The sequence below is a fragment of the Quercus lobata genome, chromosome 9 (genome assembly GCF_001633185.2).
Source record: "Quercus lobata isolate SW786 chromosome 9, ValleyOak3.0 Primary Assembly, whole genome shotgun sequence".
Taxonomy (NCBI): domain Eukaryota; kingdom Viridiplantae; phylum Streptophyta; class Magnoliopsida; order Fagales; family Fagaceae; genus Quercus; species Quercus lobata.
Genome location: NC_044912.1, coordinates 26,257,083 through 26,283,953, shown reverse-complemented (window position 1 = coordinate 26,283,953; position 26,871 = coordinate 26,257,083). Strand labels below are relative to the sequence as shown.

Below are 26,871 nucleotides of genomic sequence, written 5' to 3'. Positions count from 1 at the left end.
TTTTTGTTAAACTATGTTATTTTGAATTTTGGGTTGAAATGTATGCACTTCTTTTAGAGTGTGAAGAACTTATTTTTAGATGAATGTTATATTTTTGTTGAACTATATTATTTTGGATGTGGGTTGAAGACTTGAAGTGTATGCATTGCTTTTGAGATGTAAATTTTTTTTTTTCAATTGAAATATTCTGGTGAAAGTTTTTCATGTTGGAATGGTGCAATCATGTTTTTGGGGTCGGTTTTTATTTAATTGCAAATTTTATGATATTTGGAAGTGTTTGATAGAAAAAAAAAATAATAATAGAGGGGAAGTGATTTTTTGAAAATAAAAAATATTCAACAAACGTGGGACTCTTTTTCTAATTTTTATTTCATGTGGTAGTGGACGTGTAATTTGATTTGAAGTGGCATAAAAATAATTTGTATATTTGATAGTCAGCCATATAAGCATTTTCCATCCACCACTTAATTAATGACAAATAACATTTTGATTCAATAAATTGACACATTTGAAAGGTCGGGTACCAAATTGACATACAATGTAAAAGATTAAGAACCATATACGTAATTTCCTCAAGTTTCAAATCATCTCAACATTACTTTTAAAAAAGTCACTAGTGAAGAGGTGATTGCTTCAGATGTAAATCAGTTGTTTCAGAATTGAAATGAATAATAGAAGTACCGATTGCGTATCACAAAAAAAAAAAAAAAAGTCACTAATGAACAAGCACAAGTGCAAAACTACCAATTATTTGTCTATTTTGTATCCTGTTGGCAAGAAGCATTCACCTTTATAGAATTCGTATATACATATGTTATAAAAAAAAACACGTGCTCATTACTCACTTTCACCTAGCATTTATTAAGAGAAAAGGGAGTATCATCTCATTATTTAGCAAACAGAAGAGTTAAAATAGAGAAAGATTTAAGAGGGTCTCTCTCTATTAAAGCAGCTAAAAGAATTATCGATTTCACAAAAAAATTATCCCTTCCCCCCCCTCTGCCCTTGAAGGAAGGCTTTTTCTATTATACTTAAGCTCCGTTTGAATTGCGTTTCACGTTCATGAGTCTGCGTCTGCCTCTGTCTTTTTTTTTTCTTTTCTTTTCCAGCTTTTCTAGTGCACTGTTCACAGGACCCACAAACCTCTTTTTTCAACAAAACTTTCATTAAAAATGGGTCCCATGGCATTATTCACACATTTAAAAATTATTTTGCTACAGTATTTTCAGTTTTCAGCAAAATAAGCAGTATCCAAACACACACTTAAGCTTTATTTTATGGAGGTTTGTATAGAATATCAAAATATCAAAATAAATAGAAAGAGAGGTCATGCCTCTGTGTGCGCACACATACACCAAGAGAGAGAGAGAGAGAGAGAGAGAGTGCTTGTTGCTCTACTCAGATCTGGTGACTAGAGCCTAGAACGATATGGTCCAACTTGCCTCTAATAGGTCTCGTTGCCTATCTCGACACGATATAAACCCGACACGCTAACCCGAATTGACACCCTTACTGATCTGAAAAAGTAAATTCAGAAAGAAAATTACCAAACTAAATAACAATAATATCGGCTATTTCTTTAGCTTTTTGAGCTAAGAGAGATGTGGTATTACCCTTTTAGTGGACATGAGAAAGTTTGTATCACTGGAAAGATGCGTCTTAATTCTTAAGCTTGAAAATGAGGCTTAAGAAAATTTTTTTTTTTTTTGAATCGATATTGAGGCTTAAGAATTTGTTCTAAGGAATTGTTCTGACTTAAATGAGTTAGCTTAATAAGGTATTATTATTTTATCAAATAATTAGAACCACTTGATAAGTTAGGCCAGTGTTAATTAGAAATAACCAAGTTAGGCCTTTCCTTCTTTCGTTAGTTCCTACGATTTCTTTCATAAACTGTAAAGTCAGATAGACACAACATTATTCAATTTAGCTGAAACTAATTTACTAAACTAAACAAAATTCGAAATTCAAACCAATACACAGTAGAATACCACATACACAACATTAAGCTGTCGAACAATTTGTTCTAGATCTGCGCATGCAACCCATTGGCTTCAAGCATTCCTCTGAAGCTTATCGTATAATTTTAATTTTTTTTTCAATTCCATCTTTCTTTCATTTTTTCACTTTTGGTTGGGAGATTTTTTCTTTTTGGAAAACAGATAAAATCATATTTCTCTACCTGTTCCCTCTCTTGTGAGTTTGTGTGAGTGTTAGTTTCTCAGCAAGAAAAAAAAAATTGATGTTAAATTAATCATAATTTTAAATCATTTTATTGTCATTTTCATGTAATCTTATAAGAGAATAAATTCAATAAGGACAGGGTGTAAGCCCCTTGGTTTATACCAACTAATAAAGACATGCCACATCAGCCTTTTACTTAAGACTCATTGTAAAATCAATACATCTTAATACACCTAATAACATCTTAAAAAAAGAAAAATGAAAAAAGAGAAGAAAACCCTATTTCACGTTTTCAAATCAATGTAAAAAAAGAGTCCCTAAAATCTTGTCTCCCTCCTCAGTCTCCCACCACAAATCTTGCCGGATTGAGAGACACCATCGAAGAGGCTAATATCATTGAGAGCTTGTACGGTGAAAGATTGAAGAGGACCCAACACACAAAAAAGGGCCAAAAACAAGAGCTTGGCATCGTCAAACACAAAGTTAAGTGTTGGCAACCCCAAAAAAAAGAAATTTTTTACCAAAATTCAAAAACATATTTGACGGGTTTTTGCTTGAGAGCTCACAAAGTAATAATGAACAAAACCCAGCAACAAAATGGTCAAAAGCAAGTGCTTCAGCACCGCCACACACAAAGCCAGGTGTAGGGGATCCAAAAAAATATTTCCTTTTCAAACTCTGGCAGCAATTCGGTGGTCGTCAAACTAGCAAGTGGAGGTTTGGTCATCGATGATTCTTTGATTCCAAGGGAAGGAGGATGGGATTTTTTTATTTTATTTTTATTTTTTTATTAGAGGGTTCTTAATAAGATGAATGATTGTACGTGGTCAGTCCTATTTTTTCAAATTATGAAAAGTTGTGTAAAGATTATATGACATGTTATGGTTGGAGGGTGTAAAACAAAGGTTTCACACCCCGTTCTTATCAAATTTAGACTCATCTTATAAACTACATTTGTCTGTGTTAATTTCTTTTTTTTTCTTTTTTCTTTTTTACACTTTTCCTTTTTTGAAAGTGTTGCGTCAAAATTAATTAATTCAAGAATTAAAACTTAAAAATTTTTATGATTTACTTTTTACCAATGAATTGATTGCTTTGATTTCATTTATTTTAGCCTTCAAAAAAAAAAAACAAAAACTATAGTATTTTTTTAAGAAAATTAATTTTGAAAAACTTTATGACATCCATATTATAATTAATGTAATTATTATAATATATATCAAATTACATTTGGTATAAGTTTAAACAATATTACACTAACTTAATAACTTGTTATTAAATTAATATTTTGTATATTTCACAATTGGCTTTTGTGTTCTTAATACAAATGCAAAAATTTATGCCAATTGAATGTTATTTACTATTTAATTTAGAAACTCATATTTTATGTACTTTTTTAAAACATAAAAACTTGAAATTGATCATTTTGTAAATAAGAGGAAAAAGAAATAAATATTAAATTTTAATCATTTTGTAGTCCACAAAACGAGAGAGAGATAATTAAGAGCCCTTAGCCTATCCAGTATTTTTCCGTAGGATGGATTATATATCTCAAGGTATTGTTGATCCCTGGACAAGCTAGGAACATTTTCTGAAGTAGTTGACACCTTAAATACATTGGTACCGAGTAAGTGTATTTATTATTTAAAAAAAGTATTCATTTTTTAAGCTAACTTAATATTTGTCGGATGGATAAAAATACCAATTACGTTGTGGATGGCCTAATATGCCTAAATGCACATGAGAGGGAAAAAAAAAAAAAAAAATGACTAGTGAAAACTAAACCGAGAGGCCCAAAACATGAAGTTGACTTAATCTAATACATAAGAGGTACATTTTGTCTAACAAATTGTGTAACGACCCAAGAAAAAGTGCTAGTCACATCTACGCAATACCTCGAAAAGACTAGTCGCAATTGAGACTCCTTGTAGTTGTTAATAAAGCCTAGTGCTCCAATCTCCCCCACTTAAATCCCTAACGTCCTCGTTAGGACCCACTTTGGGGTAATGTCTCTGAGTCCACACAGGGTTACCAGGCCGGCTCTGATACCATATGTAACGACCCAAGGAAAACTGCTAGCCACATCTGCGCTATACCTCAAAAAGACTAGTCGCAATTGAGGCTACTTGTAGTTGTTAATAAAGCCCAGTTCAATCCAGTAAATATCCGATGTGGGACTCATCACACACCCACACACATCACATAATCAATCAGATTGGGACATCACACATTGTGTTCATTATAAGGAGTTAATTTTGTACCAGAGAGTAAGAAACTATATATTTTGAAACCAATCAACACCGGTGTTCCCACAGTAATACTATAACTAAATGTTTTGCAAAATGCTAAAGATACTATAACTATCCTAATAGTAACACCAACGATTTTTTTTAACCTTATCCTATTCTCGTTCACTTATTCTCTTTTTTTAACCTTATCAAATGAAAAAGGAAAGGGATTACAAGTTACAACTGATCTAAAACAAAAGTATCGAGGAAGAAAACTACCAAACCAGATAACAATATCAGCTATTTCTTTAGCTTTGCACGCGAGCTAGGAGATGAGGGAGCTGTGGCTTGGGTATCTTGAATAGGATTTCCAAACGGAGCTGTCATCATTGTGATAGAATCTCCTTCAAAGTGAACAATTCATACTACCCATGTTTTTGGCAAAAGGAGCTGCTCTTCTAGTAGCTAAAGCTTCCAATTCCATTACTGATGCAGGCAATGGTACCCGATGGGATAAAGGCGTAAAGCAACTATTACTTGATCTTAACTATTTCTAGCAATGACACCTCAGACTGTTAAGGCTTTTCTATCAAATTTTGTTAAACGTTACAATTGATTGTCTAAAATTTTTTTAAAAAATTCTTTAAATATTTTAAATTATAAAAATCTAATTAAAATGATTAAAAATATTTTCTAGAATTTTTTTATAAAAAAATTAGTGGAAGTTGACAAAGCCTTAATTAAATAAACTTGAAACTTAAAAAAATAAAATGAATTGTGGAGAAACTTAGAGGGTATATTTTGCATTTTTAGCCGCACAAAAAAAGCAAAAATACAAATTGTACCCTTAAGTTTGACCGAAAATTCATTCAAGGCCTCTAACTTTATTTTCATTCAATTGAATTTTCTAAATTTTAAGTTTATTTAATTAAGACTTTTCAAATAACTTTCGTTAAATATTGCAGTTAAGTGTCAAATTTTAAACTTTCTTTTGTAATTCAGAAGGAAAAAATAATATATTTTCAATACTAAACTTTGATCATTTTGTAGATAAGAAAACAAAATCAATAATGAAATTGATCCTTTTTTTCTTTTTTTTTTAGTAGATGGTTTCTTTTCTTAACTTTGGTGAGGTAGGATTGGTTAGCCTCGCAATAACACACCGTCAATGAAAAAGTGATAAAGCAATCCTTGATAAGAACAAATAATTTTCTTTTATTTAAAAATCTATTGCAATTTGGTTTCGCCACTTGACAAAATCACAAATTTAAGCCCAACTTTTATGCCCAACTTTGCAATTTGGTGCAACCACTTAGTGCAACTACAACACGATAAAACAATCATTGATAAAAACAAATAAGTTGTTTTTATCTAAAAGTTTGTCGCAATTTGGTGTTGCCATGTAGCACCATCATAATTTCTAAGCTTAACTTTGCAATTTGGTGTAATATTGCAACCACGACAGATCTCAACTTTTATGATATATATATATATATATATATTTTTTTTTTTTTGGTTTGGACCTAGGGAACTATTTTTGCTCATGTCTATGGAAGAGTTATTGGATGACCATCAACGAAATCAGTCAAGGAAGTTTGAGTAATTTTAATATCACATAAAAATGCAGAATATATTATTTTACATGACAAATTATGATTGACAATTTGTCATTGTTACATAGATGTACCACTTTTTCTCCACTACAATTGTGGCAAAAGTTGTGGTCATGTGAATGCCTTTAGGTGAAGTGACAATAGACCAATAGTGCTCTTTAAAAAAAAAACTTTTGTCTTCACTTAAAAAAAGAAAGGACAAGGATTTCGTGCAAGGAAATACTGCATACAAGGCAAGGTGTCAATTAGTGAGAGTGACCTGTTAACTCAAATTTGATGACTTACAGTGTTAAATTTTGCTTTAGCTCGTGTAAAATATGAGACCCATAATGCAATGTGTACTATAGTTTAACTAGATTTATAGCTATAGAGCATAAATATCAAACTACAACATTCTATAGCCACAGCATAAGCAGGTCTTAAGGCATTGAATAGTTTTCAAGTCTTGGCAAAGTTCTCCATGTTGTCCACATAACCAAAGGGGAGTGGCTATTCTAGTAACACTACTATGCCTTCCAAAAGACCATAACTCTCTAGCAATCAAGAAATGAATTACCAGAAAATCATGCATGAAAGCTTATTTCAAGTTGCAACCATGAATTCGGTGTCTACCAAACTTACATTAGGCATTCAAGTCAGTCAAGGTCTACCAAACTTACATTAGGCATTCAAATCAGTCAAGGTTTCCCTATGATAGTTCACATAGATTTCATATTCTGAAACTAAAAGCATTTAAATTTTATTCAACAAAACAGATTAAGACTAAGGCCCAAATAACCACACCCAGCAGATGATAAAAAAATAAATATAAAAATTTATAAACTCAGAAACATTTTAGCAGCGCAAAGTCGCGGACTACAACTAAACCCCCATTACAAGAAGTCAGCACCTAACACCAGTAATCACTATCCAACAAAAACCAACAAAAAACATAAGCTCTTAAAAATAAATGGAAATTCTAAAAACAAGTTTAAGGAAATGTGTTAGTTACCCACATAAAAGTTATAATGAATTCTATCATTTTTGATGGGTTGTTGGTATAAGCAGGACACTTGTCACTCTCACTAATTGACACCTTGCCTTGTATGCAGGATTTCCTGCAAACATGTTTGCAGGAAATCTTGTCCAAAAAAAAATGCAGTTCCTTATAAACAGCAAAGTCAAACAAATATTTATTTGCTTGCCCCTGCGAAATTGCGGGGCCTAAACAAATTTATTCTTTCATAATAAGGCTTTATGATCCATTCAACCGTTCAACGAAATAAGAGACATGTTATAATATTATTGCATTCTTTATGCTCTTTTCTTTCAAAAACTATTACTAAAGCAAATCTTGATAGATATGAAAATTTTCAAGTTTTTATTTAGTAGGTCATTTGATGCCATTCACGGTAGGAGAAATCGCTTTTTTCTTTTTCTTTTTTAATGGTAGGTCAATAGATGCCTTCAAGTAATCGTTATAGGTGACTAACATATTTCCTTTTTTTCTGGTTATTCATGTTCTCACGTAACTTTTCCAGGTCGGACATGAAAGTTTGGTTTAATACCGAGATTTGGCAACCAATGTAAACCTACCTACACCTTATTCGCAAGTCTTCCTGTGCCCATGTATATATTTGTAATATATTTTAGAGACTTTTTTTTGGGGTTTGTTTCCAAATTGTTATCTATATCAGAGAGTCAATGAATTTAGTATTACATAATTTACATTATCCCAAAAATGGTGTTATCATCAAAAAAATTTATAAGCTACTGGAATATAATGTAGTTTTAGCAATGCAATCTGCACACCATTTTAAAAATGGTAGCAATATAATATAATATTCAAATCACATTAAATGAAAATTCCTTAAAAGTACAATTATTAAAGGAGCAGAGAAAGTGTATATAATAAAACTTTTCAATGTGTGACTCTGTCCTTAGGCCACAAATTCAATGGTCGGCATTGTCATGTTTCATCCACGGTTCCTTGTTGCCTTTATTCTCTCAAATTATCTTGTATGCCTTTTGGCAACTGCCGCTCGCAATGGTGGCTTTACCTTTGAGCTAATCCGCCAAGACTCTCTCAACACTTCTTTCTACAATGCTAATAAATACTATCCAAATGTCCCCCAATCACAAATATCTGCATACAAAGGCCATCATCTCATGAAGGTCTTAATCGGAACACCACCGGTACACATCTATGGCATTGCTGATACAGGTAGTGACCTTGTGTGGACACAATGTGTACCATGTGATGGCTGCTACAATCAGACTAATCCCATGTTCGATCCTCAAAAGTCCTCCACATACAGTGACATTTCTTGTCAATCAGAACAATGTCATCTAATAGACACTGGCACTTGTTCTCCTCAAAATCTTTGCAGTTACACTTATGGATATGGAAGTGGTTCCATAACCCAAGGTGTTATGGCCAAAGAAAAAGTCACCATTACTTCCACCTCAGGGAAAACCGTTTCCTTTGATCTTTCTTTTGGTTGTGGACACAACAATACCGGGACTTTCAATGACCAAGAAATGGGAATCATTGGTTTAGGAGGTGGGTCTGATTCCCTTGTTTCACAATTAGGTTCCACCTTTGGTAGCAAGAGGTTTTCTCAATGCTTGTTGCCATTTGGTACAGATCCTAATATTGCAAGCAAGGTAAGCTTTGGCAATGGCAGTGAAGTTGTAGGTAGCGGTGTGGTTTCAACACCTTTAGTAACCAAAGAAGATAAAACTCCCTATTTTGTGACATTAGAAGGAATTAGTGTTGGACAAACATATGTGCCTTTTAACTTTTCAGGTAAGGTTTCTAAGGGCAATATGTTTCTGGATTCAGGAACGCCACCTACGCTTTTGCCAGAAAATTTTTATGATCGCTTGGTGGCAGAAGTGCAGAAGCAGATTCCAATGAATCCCATTCAGGTCCAGGATGACGCTGATTTGGGGACACAGCTTTGCTATAGAACTGAAATTAATCTTCATGATAATGCACCAATATTGACTGTCCATTTTGAGGGTGCTGATGTGCTATTAACGCCTAGACATACCTTCATTCCACCTAAAGATGGGGTTTACTGCTTTGGAATGCAAAGTTTTGGCAATATAGATATTGGAATATATGGAAACTTTGCTCAAGCAAATTACTTGATTGGGTTTGACAGGGAAACAATGAGGGTCTCCTTTAAGTCGACTGATTGCAGCAAACAATAGAGTTTGCCACTATCATGTAAAATAGTCGATCAATAAAAGAAATACAACTATTCTTTTTTCTTTTTTCTTTTTTTAATTGTATATCTTAATTTTGAATTTAAAAAAAAAAAAAAAAAAAAAAAAAAAAAAAAAAAAACCAAAAGACTTAATTTTCTACCACACCTGCCTAGCTAGGGGGCAAAAGTCTCGTATGCACCAGCTGCATGTCGGCTAGGTGATATCTAAGAACTAGATTAGAGTTAAATCTCAATTGAAACTTGATATCCAGGTTCAAATCTTTCATTTCCTAACTATCAAATTATAAATAAATAAATCTCATTTTTTATATAAAAAAATATGATAATAAATTAATAACAATATCAAATATTTCATTAATGAGCAACAATCAAACAAGACGCAGAAAGCAAGAATAAAAGAGCAAAAAATCTGGATATCATTCATTTTTAGACAAATCACGTGATTTGTCTAAAAATGAATGATATCCAGATTTGGCTATCATTACTCAAGATTAGTATCTTTCAATTATTAGGCTCCAAGAGAAATTCATTCTACTCCTAATTACACGCTGTGCACAATTTTATATATATATATATATATATATATTTATGTAATTTCCACAATATCAAAATGGAAAACAAAAAAAGAAAATTCAATTTCATTCAAGAATTTAGAAAATAAGTTAGAGAGAATTTTCATTCCTATTATTTAGGGTAAGGATATAATTTAACTACAAAATTGGTTGTACCCTAATGCTATAACCTTACTCAATATTTTTTTATTGAAGGTAAATTTTGACAAATCAATTATTGAATTACATTTTCTTTTTATATCCTCCATGCTTGCAAAATTTCTAAAAAATTAAAGATCAATAGCTATGTCATCACTAAATTGTTTAAATTGCAATTTTTTTTAGTTTAAAATTATACATTAAATATAAGCTTATAGGTTATATAGCAAATAATATGTTATTGGCATAAAATTTGACATGTTTATTAAGAGCTTAAAGAAAATGCAATTCAACAGTTAAATTTTCAAAAAGACAAAGTTTAGTTACAAAATTGGTTGTAGCCTTCCTTACTCAATATCTTTAACATTAATACATATTTTGAAAATCTAACTATTGGATTACATATTCTTTACGCTCTTAATACCTATGTCAAATTTTGTGACTATCGGATATTATTTACTATATCATCTTTAAAATTATATTTTATACATAATTTTAAACTACAAAAACTTGCAATTCAAACAATTTTTTGATGACATAACTATTGATATTTAATTTTCTAGAAATTTTGCAAGTATGGAGGATATAAGAAGAAGATGTAATCCAATGGTGGATTTGTCAAAGTATTGAATAAGGTTGCTACAACCAATTTTGTAGCTACACTTTGTCATTTTCAAAATATGTAATAATGTTAATTTTTTTAAAGAATGTTGTAACCTTAAGTTACAACCAATTTTATAACTAAACTTTGTCCTTAGGGTAAATTATGTATTTGGTCCCAATCTTTTACACCATATTTTTATTTAGTCTCTAACTTTTCAATTGTGTCAATTTGGTCCCTAACATTTCAGTACTATGTCAATTTAGTCACTAGCATTATTTCTTGGATGAAAATTGCTAACATGGCAAACGACCAAAATAAAAAAATTAGTTTCCGTTGATGTGACAATAAACTAATTTTTTATTTTGACCATCTAACTTTTCAATTGTGTCAATTTGATCCATAACATTTCAGTACTATGTCAATTTAGTCACTACCATTATTTCTTGGATGAAAATTGCAAACATGGCAAATGACCAAAATTTAAAAATAAAAAATAAAAAAATAGTTTCTGTTGATGTGACAATAAACTAATTTTTTATTTTGGTCATCTGTCACGTCAACAATTTTCATCTAGGAGATAACAATATGGACTAAATTGACACAACACCAGAAAGTTAGGAACCAAATTAACACAATTGGAAGGTTAAAGACCAAATTGAAATATTTTGTTTTTAAGAATGAGACCAAAATGAAATATGATGTAAAAGATAGGGGCCAAATATGTAATTAACCCTAAAATTTATTTATAACAATTTGAGCATCATTAAAATATGTTAGAAGTTGACAATTATTGTCCCAAACAAACTTTCTTAAAACCCAATTTTTTCTCCTTAATATCCAAAATATTGAAAATTATATCAAATTAATAAATCGATCAAAAGAAAAAATAAATGATAAACAAACATTTTCAAGACCTAAAGCCAATCGAAAGTGTAAACATAAAAAAATGAGATAATTTTTATAAAAAAAAAATGCTTTTTGGGAATGGAAAATGATTCATTTCTCAGAAAATGAAAATGTAAATAAAAAAATAAAAATAAAAAAGAGTAAAATCCAATCTTTCTCTCCCTAATATTCAAAAGGACATGGTTTTGCTACAAACTTGGTTGCAACCAATGACTATAACTTCACTCAACCATTGGATAATATTTTCTTCATATATCCTACATTTTTGAAAAAAAAAAAATTCAGAAGATCACAAATCAATAACTATGTCACCAATCAAATGTTTAAATTTTAAATTTTTGTAGTCTAAAATTATGCATGAAAACAAGTTTAAAGATTGAATGGTAAATAACATCTAATTGACAAAAAATTCGACATGCATATTAAGAGCAGAAAGACCATACAATCAAACGGTTAGATTTTCAAAATATTTAATTATGTTAAATTTCTTTTAATGAAAGTAGTAGCCATTCGCTACAACTAAATTTGCAACTAAACTTTGTCCCATCCAAAATACAAAAAACTATCTAATCAATTTAAAATTAAAAGAAAAAATGAAATAAATAATTTCAAAACCCGTTCCTAATAAAACCATGATTCAAATACAAAAAGAAAATTAAAAATAAGGCCAAATATATTCCAAAACTTTCTCACCCAAATATCAAAACACAAAATGTATTTGTACTCTAAAGAAATACACAAAATAAAAGAGTTCAATTGAGTTGGAGCTGCATGTGACTAAAGCCGTAAGTCCAAACTGTAGCCTATAGGCTATAGGTAACAATATTAGGATTAGGTTATATATCCTTGTTTCCTCTATAAAAAAATAAATAAATAAATAAAAGGTTATATATCCTTGTATTGTATAATTTCATTCTTCTACAATTAATTCTTTAGCTAATAATTTGGCTTGATATTAAACAATCTGAATCTAAAATTTTCAAGTGGGTTCCAATTAACTTAATTGGTAAAGTTTCCAATAGTTGAATAAAATATTTGGGGTTCAATCCTCACCTACACCAATAACCAATTGATATCTTAGTTTGATGATAAAGAGCTATCATCATCATGAGGAATAGACACCATAGATTGAAACTCTCTCTATATAAAAAAAAAATCTAAATTTTCAAACCTATAAATAATGAAAGAGTTTGTCTGAATTTGAAGCAAAACAAAAGTTGGCTCAATTCATTGAATTCGGTCAGAGTTGTTGACCAAAATCAAGCCACTATAATAGGAAGCAATTTTCCAATTTGTTCCCCTTTTTCTTTCTTCTTAAAAAAATAAAAATAAAAAAAATAAAAAACCGGATAAGATTTGTATTGTCCTACTTTATATATATATATATATATAGTTGAGAAAGGTATTGTGCTACTTGATTTTTAAAAAAAAAAAAAAAAAAAAACTCTATCTTTATATTATAAAAAATAGCAAATCTTGGTAGATATGAATTTCAGTATTTTGCAGTTTTTAGTAGGTCATTTGATGCCATTCATGCTTGGAGAAATGAATGTCTTATATTTATGATGGTATCATCAAATTTATTAGGTATAAATATAATACATTGTATTTGTCAATTAAGAATTTAAAGATAATAATATAATATAATATTGAAACAATTAAATCGAAATTTTGGAGGATTGAAAAAGTGTATATAAAACTTTCCAATTTGTGATTCTCTCCCAAAACCTTGAATTCAGTGGCAAGCAGTGTCATGTTTCATCCATACTTCCTTGTTGCCTCTATTCTCTTAAATTATTTTATAGGCCTTTTGGCAACAACTGCTAGCAATAATGGTGGGTTTACGGTTGAGCTAATCCACCCGGACTCTCCCAAATCTCCCTTCTACAATGCTAACAAAACTTTTACCGGCCGTCTAAACAAATACTATCCAAATGCCCTTCAATCACAAGTAACAGCTCTCAACGCTCAGCATCTTATGAAGGTCTCAATTGGAACTCCACCGGTAGACATATATGGCATCGTTGATACAGGTAGCGACATTGTGTGGACACAATGTGTACCATGTGATGGCTGCTACAAACAGATTAATCCCATGTTCGATCCTCAAAAGTCCTCAACATATAGTGATATTTCTTGTCAGTCAGGACAATGTCGTCTTATAGACTCTGCCACTTGTTCTCCTCAAAATCTTTGCAGTTACACATATGTATATGCAGATGCTTCCATAGCCCAAGGTGTTTTGGCCAAAGAAAAAGTCACCATGATTTCTACCTCAGGGCAAACAGTTTCCCTAGACATCGCTTTTGGGTGTGGACACAACGATACCGGGACTTTCAATGACCATGAAATGGGACTCATTGGGTTAGGAGGAGGGTCTGTGTCCTTTGTTTCACAAATAGGTTCCATCTTTGGTAGCAACAGATTTTCTCAATGCTTGTTGCCATATGATACCGATCCTAGTATTGCAAGCAAGATAAGTTTTGGCAATGACAGTGAAGTTGTGGGTGATGGTGTGGTTTCAACACCTTTAGTAGCCAAAGAAGATAAGACCCCCTATTTTGTCACACTAGAAGGAATTAGTGTTGGGGACACATATGTGCCATTTAACTCTTCACGTAAGCTTTCTAAGGGCAACGTGTTACTGGATTCAGGAACACCACAGACGATTATGCCATTTGATTTTTATGACCCATTGGCAGCGGAAGTGCAGAGGCAAATTGCAATGGATCCCATTAAGGATGATCCTGATGTGGGGACACAGCTTTGCTATAGAACTAAAACTAATCTTGACGGACCAATTTTGACTGTCCATTTTGAGGGTGCGAATGTGCAGTTAATGCCTTTACATACCTTCGTTCCACTTAAAGATGGGGTTTACTGCTTTGCCATGCAAGAATCTGACGGTGATGTAGGCATATATGGCAACTATGCTCAAGCAAATTTCCTGATTGGGTTTGACAGAGAAACAATGAAGGTCTCCTTCAAGCCGACTAATTGTACCAAACAGTAGAATTTTCCAGTTTCATGTAACAGTTTGTCAATTAAGAAGTATGACCTGGTTATTCTTCTTTATACTTTATATATCTTAATCTTAACTAGTGGTGCAATTCATGGGAAAGTTTCTATATAATATAATTTTCAAACTTTGTATTTTCTTTGGTATTTTGATTAATTGAAATTCTGAATTAATGTGTATGTGTGTGTATATATATACATATATAATTGTCTCTTTTTTATTTTCGATATTTCTATAAAAATATTTTATTTTATTTTGATACTCATTTATGTGAATTGAGATCAATTTTATCCCTTAACTAGTCGCTAACCCGTGCGATGCACGGAATAGTTAAATAAAAAGATAATTAATCAATCTCACAGTAAAAGAAAAGGCTAAAAGAACCAAAAAGAGACTACTTTGTCCATCACGTAATCAACCCAAGTGGCATCGTAGCTTATAAACAAAAGTCATTGTTGCATTTCATGGCTGCATACTTGCTAATAACTTATTGATGACAAATGGAATATAGCTCTATATTAAAACTAAAAGTAAAAGTTCAAACATTCTTTTTCTCTAATTATCAAAAACTAAAAGTAATTTACATCAGTTTCAAATAAAAATCACTTGAAGAATCAACTACTTTGAATCATTATCTGAAAGAGGAGCGACATAAAAACTTAAATAAGTCTCAAAGATGAGGTTCTTCAAACATATTTCAGCACCAATTTCCCAATTCAGCTCTATGTATGGCAACCAATTATCTTAGTCACTTACAATTTTCATCCACCTCCCTAGATCAATAAACTATATATCTACTAATCTACCTACCCTAACTTCAAATATTGAATACAAAGAAAGAGCCAAAATTTCTCAAACAGATTGTGCAGTGTATATAAACTTAAATTGTTCTATTGCCTTTTATTCACGAAAATAATATAGAAGAAATAGAAAAAAAAAATTGTTAAAAATGAATGCTTCATAGCTTCCACCATACTTGTACTTACACATACTAATCGTTATTTTCGAAAACTTGTAAAATGAATGAATGTACATGCCTAGATTCAGCTGCAGAACCTGAAATACCAAAGCAAACCTCTATAGATAGTGTAGCACAAGATGTAGCATCAATATTATCCTAGCAATCCAATTATCTATTTGATCCATTGGTTGCAGTGGTGGGCCATTGAATTTGTGAATATCTGTAGAGTCCTTACTAATCTCTTAATAAATTTAAAATATGATTGGATTCGTCATGATTTCAACCATTTTGCTGCATTACTTTTTCTAAGTGTAAAATGTGACAAACCTTGTAATGCATGGGTTATATTGCCGCTATAACATTATATTTTAAAATGAATATAATTTGCATTTAATCTTTTAATACTGGACTAAATTGATCTCTTAGTTGCTTAACTATACATTATATCTTATTACAACTAACCTAATGAATATATTACATTTGCTAAATTATATGTTATAATTTGATTACAACCTCCTTAGTTTAGTTGAACTGAAAATAGTCAAAACACTAAAATTCTACAAATTTAAAGTATATGCACCCCAAAAAATTAGAAAGCAAGCAATCAACACCAATCCAATCAAATATGGTGATGAAAAGTTTTGTTCAAGCATTTCTTTGAACACTTTCAAGGGAGTTGAGAAACCAAAGGGAAAAAAAAGAGTTTCTTAGAATTGAGAAACCAACTAATATAATAAAAAAGATTTTCAGTTTTTGAAGATCATAAGCTATTGAAGATTTATCATACAAACTAATGCTCCCAGGCTAATCTACCAAAATAAACGCAAATCTAAACCCTAAATTGAAATACCAAAACCTAAATCATATTTTTACCAACAACATTTTAAAACAAAATTAAAAACTTTACTGGTAATGTTTCTAGAGGTATAATGGTGGCTTGAAGCCAGAAAGCGGAGGGAAACAGGCTGACAATGGAAAAATCCCTCAGATTTCTCTCTCTACACCTAATGTTTGCTGATTTGTATTTTGAATGAAGTCTGCAGAGGAGCATTTATAATAAGGGCAGAGCTGCAGAGACAGAATGTTTGAGGAAACAATGGAGAGAGTTTTAAAAAGAAATTAAAAACTTTACTGGTAATGCTTTTGGAGTAATACTGTTCTGTCCAAAATGTGCAACCATACCAGCGGTTTTAAGTTTGCAACAATAACACTGAAACAAAATAGAAATACCCATTTAAGAAAAATAAAATGGTTCCTTTAATAGGCCTAATGAAAAGGTATAATTTTCAGTTTTTTTAAATGTAATCAAATTGCTTGGACATTCAATTGTAAATAAATATTATGCAATGGATTTTAAATTCTCCAATGTACTACCTAGGGCCATATCTTCCGTGTTATGACATGCAATCATGTATCAATCAACCCTTCAACCCTGTTATTCATTTATTTAGTTTAATCAATAAGTAACCTTCTTAATCCTTTTCTTGGTAACAATGAAAAATAACCCAATATTTGCACAAAATATACTTCAAAAATAGATATGGAAGAAGTAAAAACATAGCTCTACCTTTTCAATTATGCACTTTGCTATTGCTGGAATTTGTAGATAGCTTCTAAACTCTATGGACTTGGTCCTTCGATGTGCATGGTAGAAAGCAAAAAATAAAAGTCAGTAGTAGGCTGATAGCTATGGATCTTAGCTTCCATGGTTATACCAAAATTAAAAATACAAACCTTAGCATAACTAAAAAATAAGGATCAAACAAAACCCCTCAAAAATGTAGATGCTAATCTCAAAATCAAATAAAGAAGTAATAAAAACAATGAAAGTATTGAGATGAAACAATTAAACTAAACTTAAAACCAAGCTTCAGTTAACAATTACCTAAATATCAGTCATCTTAATCACAAGCATTCCACCATAAAAATATATCTTGTAAAGGGAAAAAATTTATAGAACAGAGAGTCTAAATTTGAAGAGAGATAGAGATAGACCTGGTGAGGCCAAGTGGCCAATGATGACAACTGAAAAGGAAGCCATACCCTCTGCCACAGATGGACCTGTGGTAGGATTCACTTAACAATAGGGACTAAGGCAACCGTTCAAGTGGGATTGTTCTGCCTCGGGTGTTGGGTGCTTCTCTGATTTCAATCAAAATACAGCCATGAATAAGCAGATATTCTCAAACCCAAACCTGAATTTCTCTACAAACTCATCCCAAACTCAAATTAGCTACCAAAAATAAAAATAAAAATTCGATAGGGGTAGAAACCTAGGTGCCGACAGGGTTGTGAGAGAGAAAACTGAGTGAAAAGGGGTAGAGTATATATTCAACAAAGAATGGAAGAGAAAATCCAACATGAAAATCAACCATTTAGTATAATGCATAATATATATAACTAAATAATAAAATACATTATGAGTACGGGTATATATTTTTGGTTATAGAGTCCTAATTAAATTTGTTTATAGTTACAGATTTCTAAACCAATTTGATTACCAAAACTTATCTACAAAAATAAATGAAAAAAACACTGATTTCTAACCAAACTTAGTTACCTTTGGGCCGGTTTCGACGGGTGGGTTGGGTGTGATGGTGTATCGCCAACGGGAGGGTTGGGGTGCATTGTTCTCAGCGGAGTTTGTGGGTTGTTGAGGTTGCATGTTGGTGGTTTGTGGCTTGCAGTTGTTGGTGGGTCTGCGGTGGTTTGTGGCTTGCGGTTGTGGGTGGGTCTGCATTTTGGAGGGAGTAGAAGGGGATTGGCCAAAAACAATCTCTGTTGATTTGTGGGTATATGGTGGTTTTGATTGAGAAATCTGTGTTTTTGGTGGTAGAAGTGGTGTTCTTTGGATGGAAGGTGGGTTTTGCCGTGGGTCTAAGGAAGGAGATATTTATTGGATTGTGGGTATGGTGGGTTTTGAATCTTTTGATGGAGGAATTTGTGTTTTTGATGGAAGAAGTGGCGTGTCTTTGGATGGAAGGTGGGTTGCCGTGGGACTGAGGGAGCGTTGGGGGAGAAAAGTTTATAGGGTTTTAGAAAAGTTTAATTTTGCCTTTTATTTGTTTTATTTTGTTTTTTTTTTATTAATATTATGCTGATGTGGAAAATTGTGGAAGTTCCAAAAGCTTCGGTTTTATATATATATATATATATAGATGATAAACACATTCTTTACTAAATTTGAAATTCAAATATAAATTAGAATTTGAATAGTTACTATCAATGGTTTTATTTAGGAAATTTTTTGAATATTAACGTGATGTTTAATACCAATGTTATTAATTCTGTTTCGGACCTAGTTTCGATTTATCTACTGGAACGGAATATTTTGGTATCAGTCTATTTCGACGTATCATTTTAAAATGTTTCAGGATTCCTAAAAAAAAACATATATATATATATATATATAACATGAAAGTATCAATTAAAAAAGTGTTACTATTATATCAAATAATGAATTTGATTTAATTTGTCTAAAAAATTAAATAAAGTGGGATTAAAAAAATTTATTATAATTTTTCTACAAACAAAATTCACATTTTGGATAATTGTAAAAAATACAATAAATGTGAAGGTTGAAGCATTTATTGCATGGACAAAAGTTATTAATATTTTAATTAATAAAAAGATCTTAAATAAAATCACAAATGTTATGTCCACAATACTTTAACAATAAATTCTACGTGATAGGTTATTATGGGTTGATATAGATGGGCAAAAAAATAATTTTATTAGTAGCTTCAAATTAAAACTTATAAAAACTTTCAACCTATAATTTGGTATGAAAGTGTTGTGAAAATATTGTAAACATAATACTTTTCTTAATAATAATACCTCTTTTTTTTAAGTATAAAATTATAAATAAACATTAATATATATTAATAATATTAGATTCTCAAAATAATAATAATATACATTAATATTATTATTATATACCATTGTACCTAGATAACCCCTAGTTTGAATTCGACCGAAATTGATCGAAACTTGATGGAATGGCCAGAACTTACCAAAACTGGTCGGAATTTGACCCAAGGTGGAACGGGTGATATTACCGTATCGAATTTCATGCCGATACAAGATATTCCAGCCAGAATGGCCAAAATGGAACGAAATTTATAACATTGTTTAATACCATCATTGCTAGCAATTTCATTTTTATTGCAATATATATACTTTCCATTATAAATGTTTAGGTAAATTGCAAATTACACCTCTAAAGTTTGGGGCTATTTGGATTTTAGATTCTGAAGTTTTAGAATTTGAATTTTACCCCCTGAAATTTGAGATGTTTGGATTTTCCATTCTAACGCTTCAGAATTTAGATTTTTCTCTCTCAAGTTTGGGGCAGTTTTAATTTTACACCCTAAAGTTTTAGAATTTAGGAGTATAAAATCCAAACACCCCCAAACTTTAAAGGGTAAAATCCAAATTTTCAAATATTAGAGTGCAAAATCCAAACACCCTAAACTTCAAGGGGTAAAATCCAAATTCTGAATCATTAGGATGTAAAATCCAAACATCCCAAACTTTAAGGGGTAAAATTCAAATCTAAAACTTTAAAGTGTAAAATCCAAATACACTCAAACTTTAATGGTGTAATTTGCAATTTACCCTAAATGTTTTACTTTCAAACGTTCTTGTTTGAATATTTAATAAGGTAACGTTAATAGATGGAAAGTTTTCAGCAACTTAAGTGTATAGCTATTTTCTGAATTACTTAAATAAATTTCACAAACTTATCCTGAGGTTTGTGATAATATCGACTAAGTCCAAAACATTTTAAAACTCACCAATTTGTTCCTCAAAAGACAACTCTGTCCCTCTCTTTTTATTCTCTCTTCTTTCTCTCTCTTCTCTTCTGTTTCATTCCCTTCTCTCAAAACTCTCTCTAACTGGCAGAACTCATGAGCTTGGTCAGTGGCATAAGCATTCAACAACACTTGGATTCGTAGCCACCTAAGATCATTTGCTTCACTATTTTGCACAGACTGAAAACAACGTCATCGGATTAGCCAGGGAAATCCTCTGATTCGGTTGATTCAAACTTGGACTCGGCGGTTTTGGATTCATCAAGAAGAATCCGAAATTCCTCTTCCAAATACGACATTGCTCGCCGTTGAAGAAGACAAAGAAAATGGGTTTTTGAAATGGGTATTTTCTGAGAGAGAGTGTTGTGAGAAATAAACTCAGATCAGAGGAGAGGAGAGGAACAAGACAGATGAGAGAGAAAGAAGAGAAAATAAAATTAGAGACAAAGTTGTCTTTTGAGGACCAAATTGGTGGGTTTTAAAATGTTTTGGACCTAATTGGTATTATCACAAATCTCATGGTAGGTTTGTGAAGTTTATCTAGTAAGTTACCATATATACAAGTATTTACTATTTGGTTTAATGGAAAGTCAAAATAGTTGGCAATATTTCAAATGTATATTTTGAATCTTTCTAAATGGATTTGTAGTCAAGGGCATGTTTGGTAGACTATAATAGACACTGTAATGTAATAGATATTCCTATGATATAACTATTCAGTTGTTTGGTTATGTTTTTATTACAATGAATAATTATTCCTTATGAATAGTTATTCTTAGGAATAACTATTCATTATCAAAAGTACTGAATATTTATTCCTTCACTTTATGTAATAACTTTTAAAAAAAATTTCTTAAAAAGCCATTAATTGCCACATCTTCAAAAGGAAAGAAAATAAATTCTCCTTATTGTTAATTATTAGCTCTATTTTGAACACCCTAAAATAAGTGTATTTTAGGAAATTTAACTAAAAAATGATTTAATTACACCTTTTTTTTATATTCTACTAAATTGTGAATGCATATTCAGGATTCTATTCCTAAATAATTACCAAACTAATTAATAGTAATACTTATTACATTCCAACTTAATATATTCCTTATAATACTTATTTCTATTTTCATGTAATAATCATTACAATGTACCAAACATGCCCCAAGATTTGACACGTTATGGGCTATTGTTTGTCTATTGATTTCAATAACTTTATGACCCATTTAAATGTTTTCATAAGTATTGATTATTTGGCTAAAGACAAGATGCTGATGCTTGTCTGGCTATTATATAGATAGAAAGAAATAAAGTTTTGGCTATCACCTTTTTTTGGCTCATCAAGCTATAGACTTTCAAAAATTTTGTTATTGTTCTAAACACTCATTGCCTGCTTCTTCTTTTATTTTCTAGGAAAAGAAAGTGCTACAGAGAGCTTATATCCTACAAGCAATATGGGCTCACAAGGATAATCACCAAGATGGCTGGGTTGTTGTATCTTGGAAACAACATGTAAAAATTATTTGTTTACTACATCAAATAAGTTTGTAGATAACACGATTTGTCTCAAGATAGTGACTTGATCCACACCTCATCCCCGTCACCTCTTTTGGTAATTATTTGTTTACTACATCAAATAAGTCCATAGACGGCACGATTTTGTCATAAGATAGTGATTTGATCCACACCTCATCCCCATCACCTCTTTTGGTAATATCATTTTTGTGTAAATTTTAAAGAAAAGTCAGGTAATATCTCTCCTTTATTTCCAACATTTTACAAATATAAAATTTGATACTCATAATAGTTACTAATGAGTAATGGCTATTATTATATATGGAACTTTTTTTTTTAAGGGGAATATATGAAACTAAATATTTTATCATTATGCATTTATTATAATTGTATTTATATATTAAAATATATATTTTATCATTAAAGAAAAAGGACTTGGTTTAGGTCCAGTGCATCTAGTGCACTAGACCCAGTCAGATGGTGACACGTGTCTAAAAGTGGACATATGTCATCATCTCAATGGGTCCAATATTACTAGACACTAGACCTAAGTTTGACCCAAAGAAAAATATGATATATCAAGATTCTAATGGATGTCCTCTCAAAAAAAGGAAAAAGATTCTAATGAATGGTTTAAATATAAAATGAAATTTAAATTCAAATAAAATATACAAGCCTCAGCACACGTGCTCCACATGTGCAATGAGACTCTTTTCTTTATTATTTTGAGTTTAATGTAATTTTTCAATTTGAATTTATCTATTGTTAGTGAGATTACACAGGAATGAATTTTTAAGAAACTAGAATTTAGAATTTGAAATAAGTAAACTGTTAAGTTTAGTGTGTGCTAGTTTTTAGAAAAAAAAAAATGTATTAAATGTGCTTGAAATACATTCAAATAAAGAGTGTGCTAATTTTTAGGAAAAAAAAGTTTATCAGGTATTTTTTTTTTTTTTTTGAATTTTTTTGAATTACAATTTTAACCCTATTTTTTTAAAACTAAAGATTATTTAATCAGATTAGGAGTATTTTTGACATTTTCTAAAGCCAAAACTAATTTTCTAAATCCTCTTAATATATAGAGTTATTAAAATAATAACACATGAAATTATGAAACCTTAAAAACTTATGTGACAAAATATGATGAGGTCAACCAAAAGTTAAACATTTTTAGAGAATTTTATACAATATCCACCATTATTTATTTTGGTAAGATACCTCAAATAAATAAATAAATAAATTTCATAGATGCAAATAAATAACTTGGTGTGTATATATAGTTTACCATAGATTATTTTTGTTTTGCTAGAATTATTTATGTAATCACATATTCACATTTGGATAGTAATAACATCATATATGCCATTAATAACATTTGCCGCAAGCAAAAGGGTTACAGTTCTTCCTTGCAAATGCAGTACACAGGGGCATAGAATCACACTCAAGAATTATTTCCTGAACATCAATGTCACAGACAAACAACACTGCAGCCTCCATGGCTTTAGCAAAGGTCCCAGAGGAGAATAGATCTTTTTGCTTTACGCAGCCACCACTCTGTGGTGATCACCTCTAGGCTCTAACCACAACTCCAATCCATGCTGCTCCTTGGTCAGTGAAAATAGTTCCCATACACATTAACTTTGTATCACTTGGGCTTCTTGAAAATCACTTACCAATCTCATAGCTCTTAAAACCAATCCAGTTTTCATCTTCTGGGATCCGCCATGCCTTGATTGTGTTTATATATTGAAGTCCAATTAATATATATATATATATATATATATATATTAGAATATTGATTAATAAAATTGTAAGGACACAACAAAAGCTTATATAGCAAAATATTATAAATTCAATCAAAATTCAAACTTCTTTGATTGTATACATACTTGCGCCCGCAAAACCACAAATAAAAAAAATATATTGGAAATTTTATCTGCGTTCATTCAATTTATAAGTTTGGAAATTTACTAACTAATATGAAATTGTTACCAGGAGCACTCACACTCTCCATCAAATCAAACCAAACCCAAAGCAATTATTTTGTTGAGGTTAATTAAGGAAGGAAAACTTTAGGAAAACCTCAAAGATATCATACTTTGAGGTTTGAGCACGCCTTGGTAGCAATTAGGTTCCACCTTGGTACTTGATAGCGAGAGGGTTTTCTTAATGCTTGTTTCCATTTGGTACAGATCCCAATATTGCAAGCAAGATAAATTTTGGCAATGGCAGTTAAGTTGATTGAATTTGAAGCAAAACAAAAGTTGACTAAGTTATTAAATTCGGTCGAAGTTGTTGACCAAAAACAAGCCACATCATAATAGGAAGAGGTTTGTCAACTCTGTTCCTTTTTTTTTTTCTTTTTTTTAACCCGGATTTGTATTGTCTTAGGTGTTCAATGTGGTGCAATTTTAGGTTTTTTTTACCACTGCACTTTGTAGTACAGTTTAACCAAAATCATAACCGTACTGCACCTTATTTTTACGATCACATATGCAATGCAATGCGGTTTAACCAAAACTATAACCGCACTGCACCTCATTTTTGCAGTCACATATGCAATGCAATGTTTAAAATGCAGTTTGAATGGTTTAAAGTCGATATATTTTTCAAATTTTAGGCTTTTTTTACCCATCCCAAAAAGTTTTGGGCTAAGTTTTAAACAGTTGAGCTAGATTTTCTTTATTTTGGACTGGTTTTTCTAATCAACACTTACTAGAATTATTATTATTATTATTATTATTATTTGAAAACTAGGGTTGTTAAACTATTAATAATATATTTAATATTAAAAAAATAAATATATTAATATATATATAAACGGTGTGGTGCGGTGCAATTTGTGTGGTTATCTTATTATAAAACAGCAAAGTGCACTGGACCATGCGGTGCAGTGTGCTGTTACTTGCGATGCGATATGATTATGCCATTTTGCGGGTGGTTTTGATGCAATTTTTGCGGTTTGTGCAGTTTGGTGAATATCACTAGTCCTACTTGATTGGAGAGAGAAAAAAAAAATCTATCTTTATACTATAAAAAATAGCAAATCTTGGTGGGTATGAATTTTAGTATTTTAATTTATTTTTAGTAGGTGATTTGATGCCGTTCACACTTCGAGAAATGATTGTCTTATATTTTCAAAAAATGATGGTATCATCAAATTTATTAGGTATAATATTCCGGAACCCACCAAAAAAAAAAAAAAAATCGCATCACAATTTGTAACAGAAACTTTTACACCAAGTTTGGAAGAAATTGTTTAGTCAATTGTTCCACTTTGACACGTCAAGTTTGGAAGAAATTCTTGTCTTGGCAATACTACTAATACATGTTTTGGATTAATATTTTGAGTTGATTGGCTGATTTTTTGTCACGGTTCTTGTTTGCAAGTTCTGTAATTTGGGTTTAAATCCAAGGTTATTAAACCCGGACCGGACCGTACGGTCCGACCGAAAAACCCGGGAACCGTTCAGATTCACGGTCCATTTAAGGTAAGGAACCGTTCCATGCGAAAAAAGCATGAAACCGTCCAGACCGCGGTCCGACCGTCCGGGTCTCTGAACCGTGACCGGTTCACACGGTTCGGACGGTTCCCTAATTTCAGCCTTTTTTTTTTTTTCCCCCCTATACGGCGTCGTTCCACCTTTTTTTTTTTTTTAACCCTCTCTCAAAAATCACTCTTAGCCTCACTCTGAAACCCTCTCTTAATCACTCTCAATCCTCACTCGTCTCTGCCTCTCTCAAAATCACTCTCAATCCTCACTCTCTCAAGTCTCAATCACTCTCTCGTCTCTACCTCTCCCTCGTCACCGTCGCACTGTCGCAGCTCAGCCCAGATTTCTTCCTCAATCCTCACTCTCTCAATCACTCTCTCACTCGTCGTCGTCGCACTATTGCAGCTCAGCCCAGATCTCTTCCTCACTCTCTCAAAGTCTCAATCACTCTCTCGTCTTTACCTCTCTCCCTCATTGCCGTCGCAGCTCAACCCAGATCGCAGCTCACTCTCTCGCTCATCTCTGCCTCGCCTCGTCCCCGCAGCTCACTCTGTGCCTCGTCGCCGTCATCGTCATTGGTACTTTAATCTGTTTTTTCTTTGTTAATATTTGCAAGTTGATTGTGGATGATGATATAGATTTGAAGTGTTGTGTGTAAATTGATTTGGGTCAATTGAAAATTGATTGTGGATGATGATATAGATTTGAAGTGTTGGTGTATGTGAAGACAAGGCTTGTGATATTATTGTAATTGTGAAAATTGATTTGGGTCAATTGGTGTTTCTGTCTGCCAAAATTACTTTGTTGTGTCTGCAACTTCTTGCTGCATGTTTTTTTTTTTTTTGTATTTTTTATTGCTGTTGGTTTCAATAATATTTACATTATTCTCAAATCATTTGCCCCATTACTAAAAGCAATCTCAACATAATTGAAATCCCAGAATTAACATAGCATCTGAATATGCTAGATTTCAAATTTACTTAACTACAGCTATCAGACCACATATTAATAAAAAAATAAAAAGAGAAGAAGAAAAATGACCCTCAAGAATAGAACAGGTGGACCATGGACCTGTTTCAAAATGAGTTCAGTGATAGAACAGGCAGACGCCTTATAGTATCTTAACTAGCTTTTTCTTATGATGGTGTCCTGAAAACAATTGGCCCTAATGTGTCACATACTTGACAAGCACAATGAAGAAGAAATGACTAATCAAAATGTGAAACAAAAGTAAGCTAATAGCTAGTCAAAGTGAGAAGAAGCAAAAACAGTAATACAAGTACCAATGACTTGCAGAAACCCTGTGCTTTCCCAGATAAGAAGACATCTTTTGCTGATTGTCAAGTATTTTTGAGAGGACTTTATTTTGAGCCACAGCATTTTCTGCTTGCCAATTTAAGGCTGCTTCTGCAGAAGAGACTTGTTTTTTGGTTCCATCTGGATTGATTCCGACAGGGTTTTTGATTTTCCAGATATGTTTGGTATTGGTCTGGGGATGATCAAAACTTTCTAGTGGAGGAAAGTTCTGAGAATAGGAGGGTGAGGCCTGGTCAAACATGTAACAAGATGGCGGGTTATATTTATGAGTAGTAGGAGGTGAATGGTATTTTGGTATTT

General features: G+C 31.7%; 2 protein-coding genes and 1 long non-coding RNA gene across 3 annotated transcripts; 2 read left to right on the top strand and 1 right to left on the bottom strand.

The window, feature by feature from the left end:
• The first annotated feature begins 7,960 nt into the window (after positions 1–7,960).
• LOC115961482 (aspartic proteinase CDR1-like) lies at positions 7,961–9,237 on the top strand. The gene has a single exon (XM_031080460.1). It carries the CDS (start codon positions 7,961–7,963, stop codon positions 9,221–9,223), a length of 1,263 nt encoding a protein of 420 aa, XP_030936320.1. The 3' UTR covers positions 9,224–9,237.
• A 2,638-nt stretch (positions 9,238–11,875) lies between these two features.
• LOC115961481 (aspartic proteinase CDR1-like) lies at positions 11,876–14,473 on the top strand. The gene is made up of 2 exons (XM_031080459.1): positions 11,876–11,912; positions 13,200–14,473. Exons 1-2 carry the CDS (start codon positions 11,876–11,878, stop codon positions 14,471–14,473), a joined length of 1,311 nt encoding a protein of 436 aa, XP_030936319.1.
• Positions 14,474–16,123: 1,650 nt separating this feature from the next.
• On the bottom strand, positions 16,124–17,517 carry LOC115961617. Its single transcript, XR_004085316.1, has 3 exons — positions 17,436–17,517; positions 17,008–17,074; positions 16,124–16,508 (listed from the first exon to the last, which is right to left on the bottom strand). It is a non-coding gene; the product is annotated as an uncharacterized LOC115961617 (long non-coding RNA).
• Positions 17,518–26,871: the final 9,354 nt, after the last annotated feature.

Coding starts and splice junctions, on each gene's coding strand:
- LOC115961482 (XM_031080460.1), top strand. CDS start 7,961: ATGGTCGGCATTGTCATGTTTCATCCACGGTTCCTTGTTGCCTTTATT.
- LOC115961481 (XM_031080459.1), top strand. CDS start 11,876: ATGCATATTAAGAGCAGAAAGACCATACAATCAAACG. Junction 11,913..13,199: donor AAAGACCATACAATCAAACG/GTTAGATTTTCA, acceptor CCTTGAATTCAG/TGGCAAGCAGTGTCATGTTT.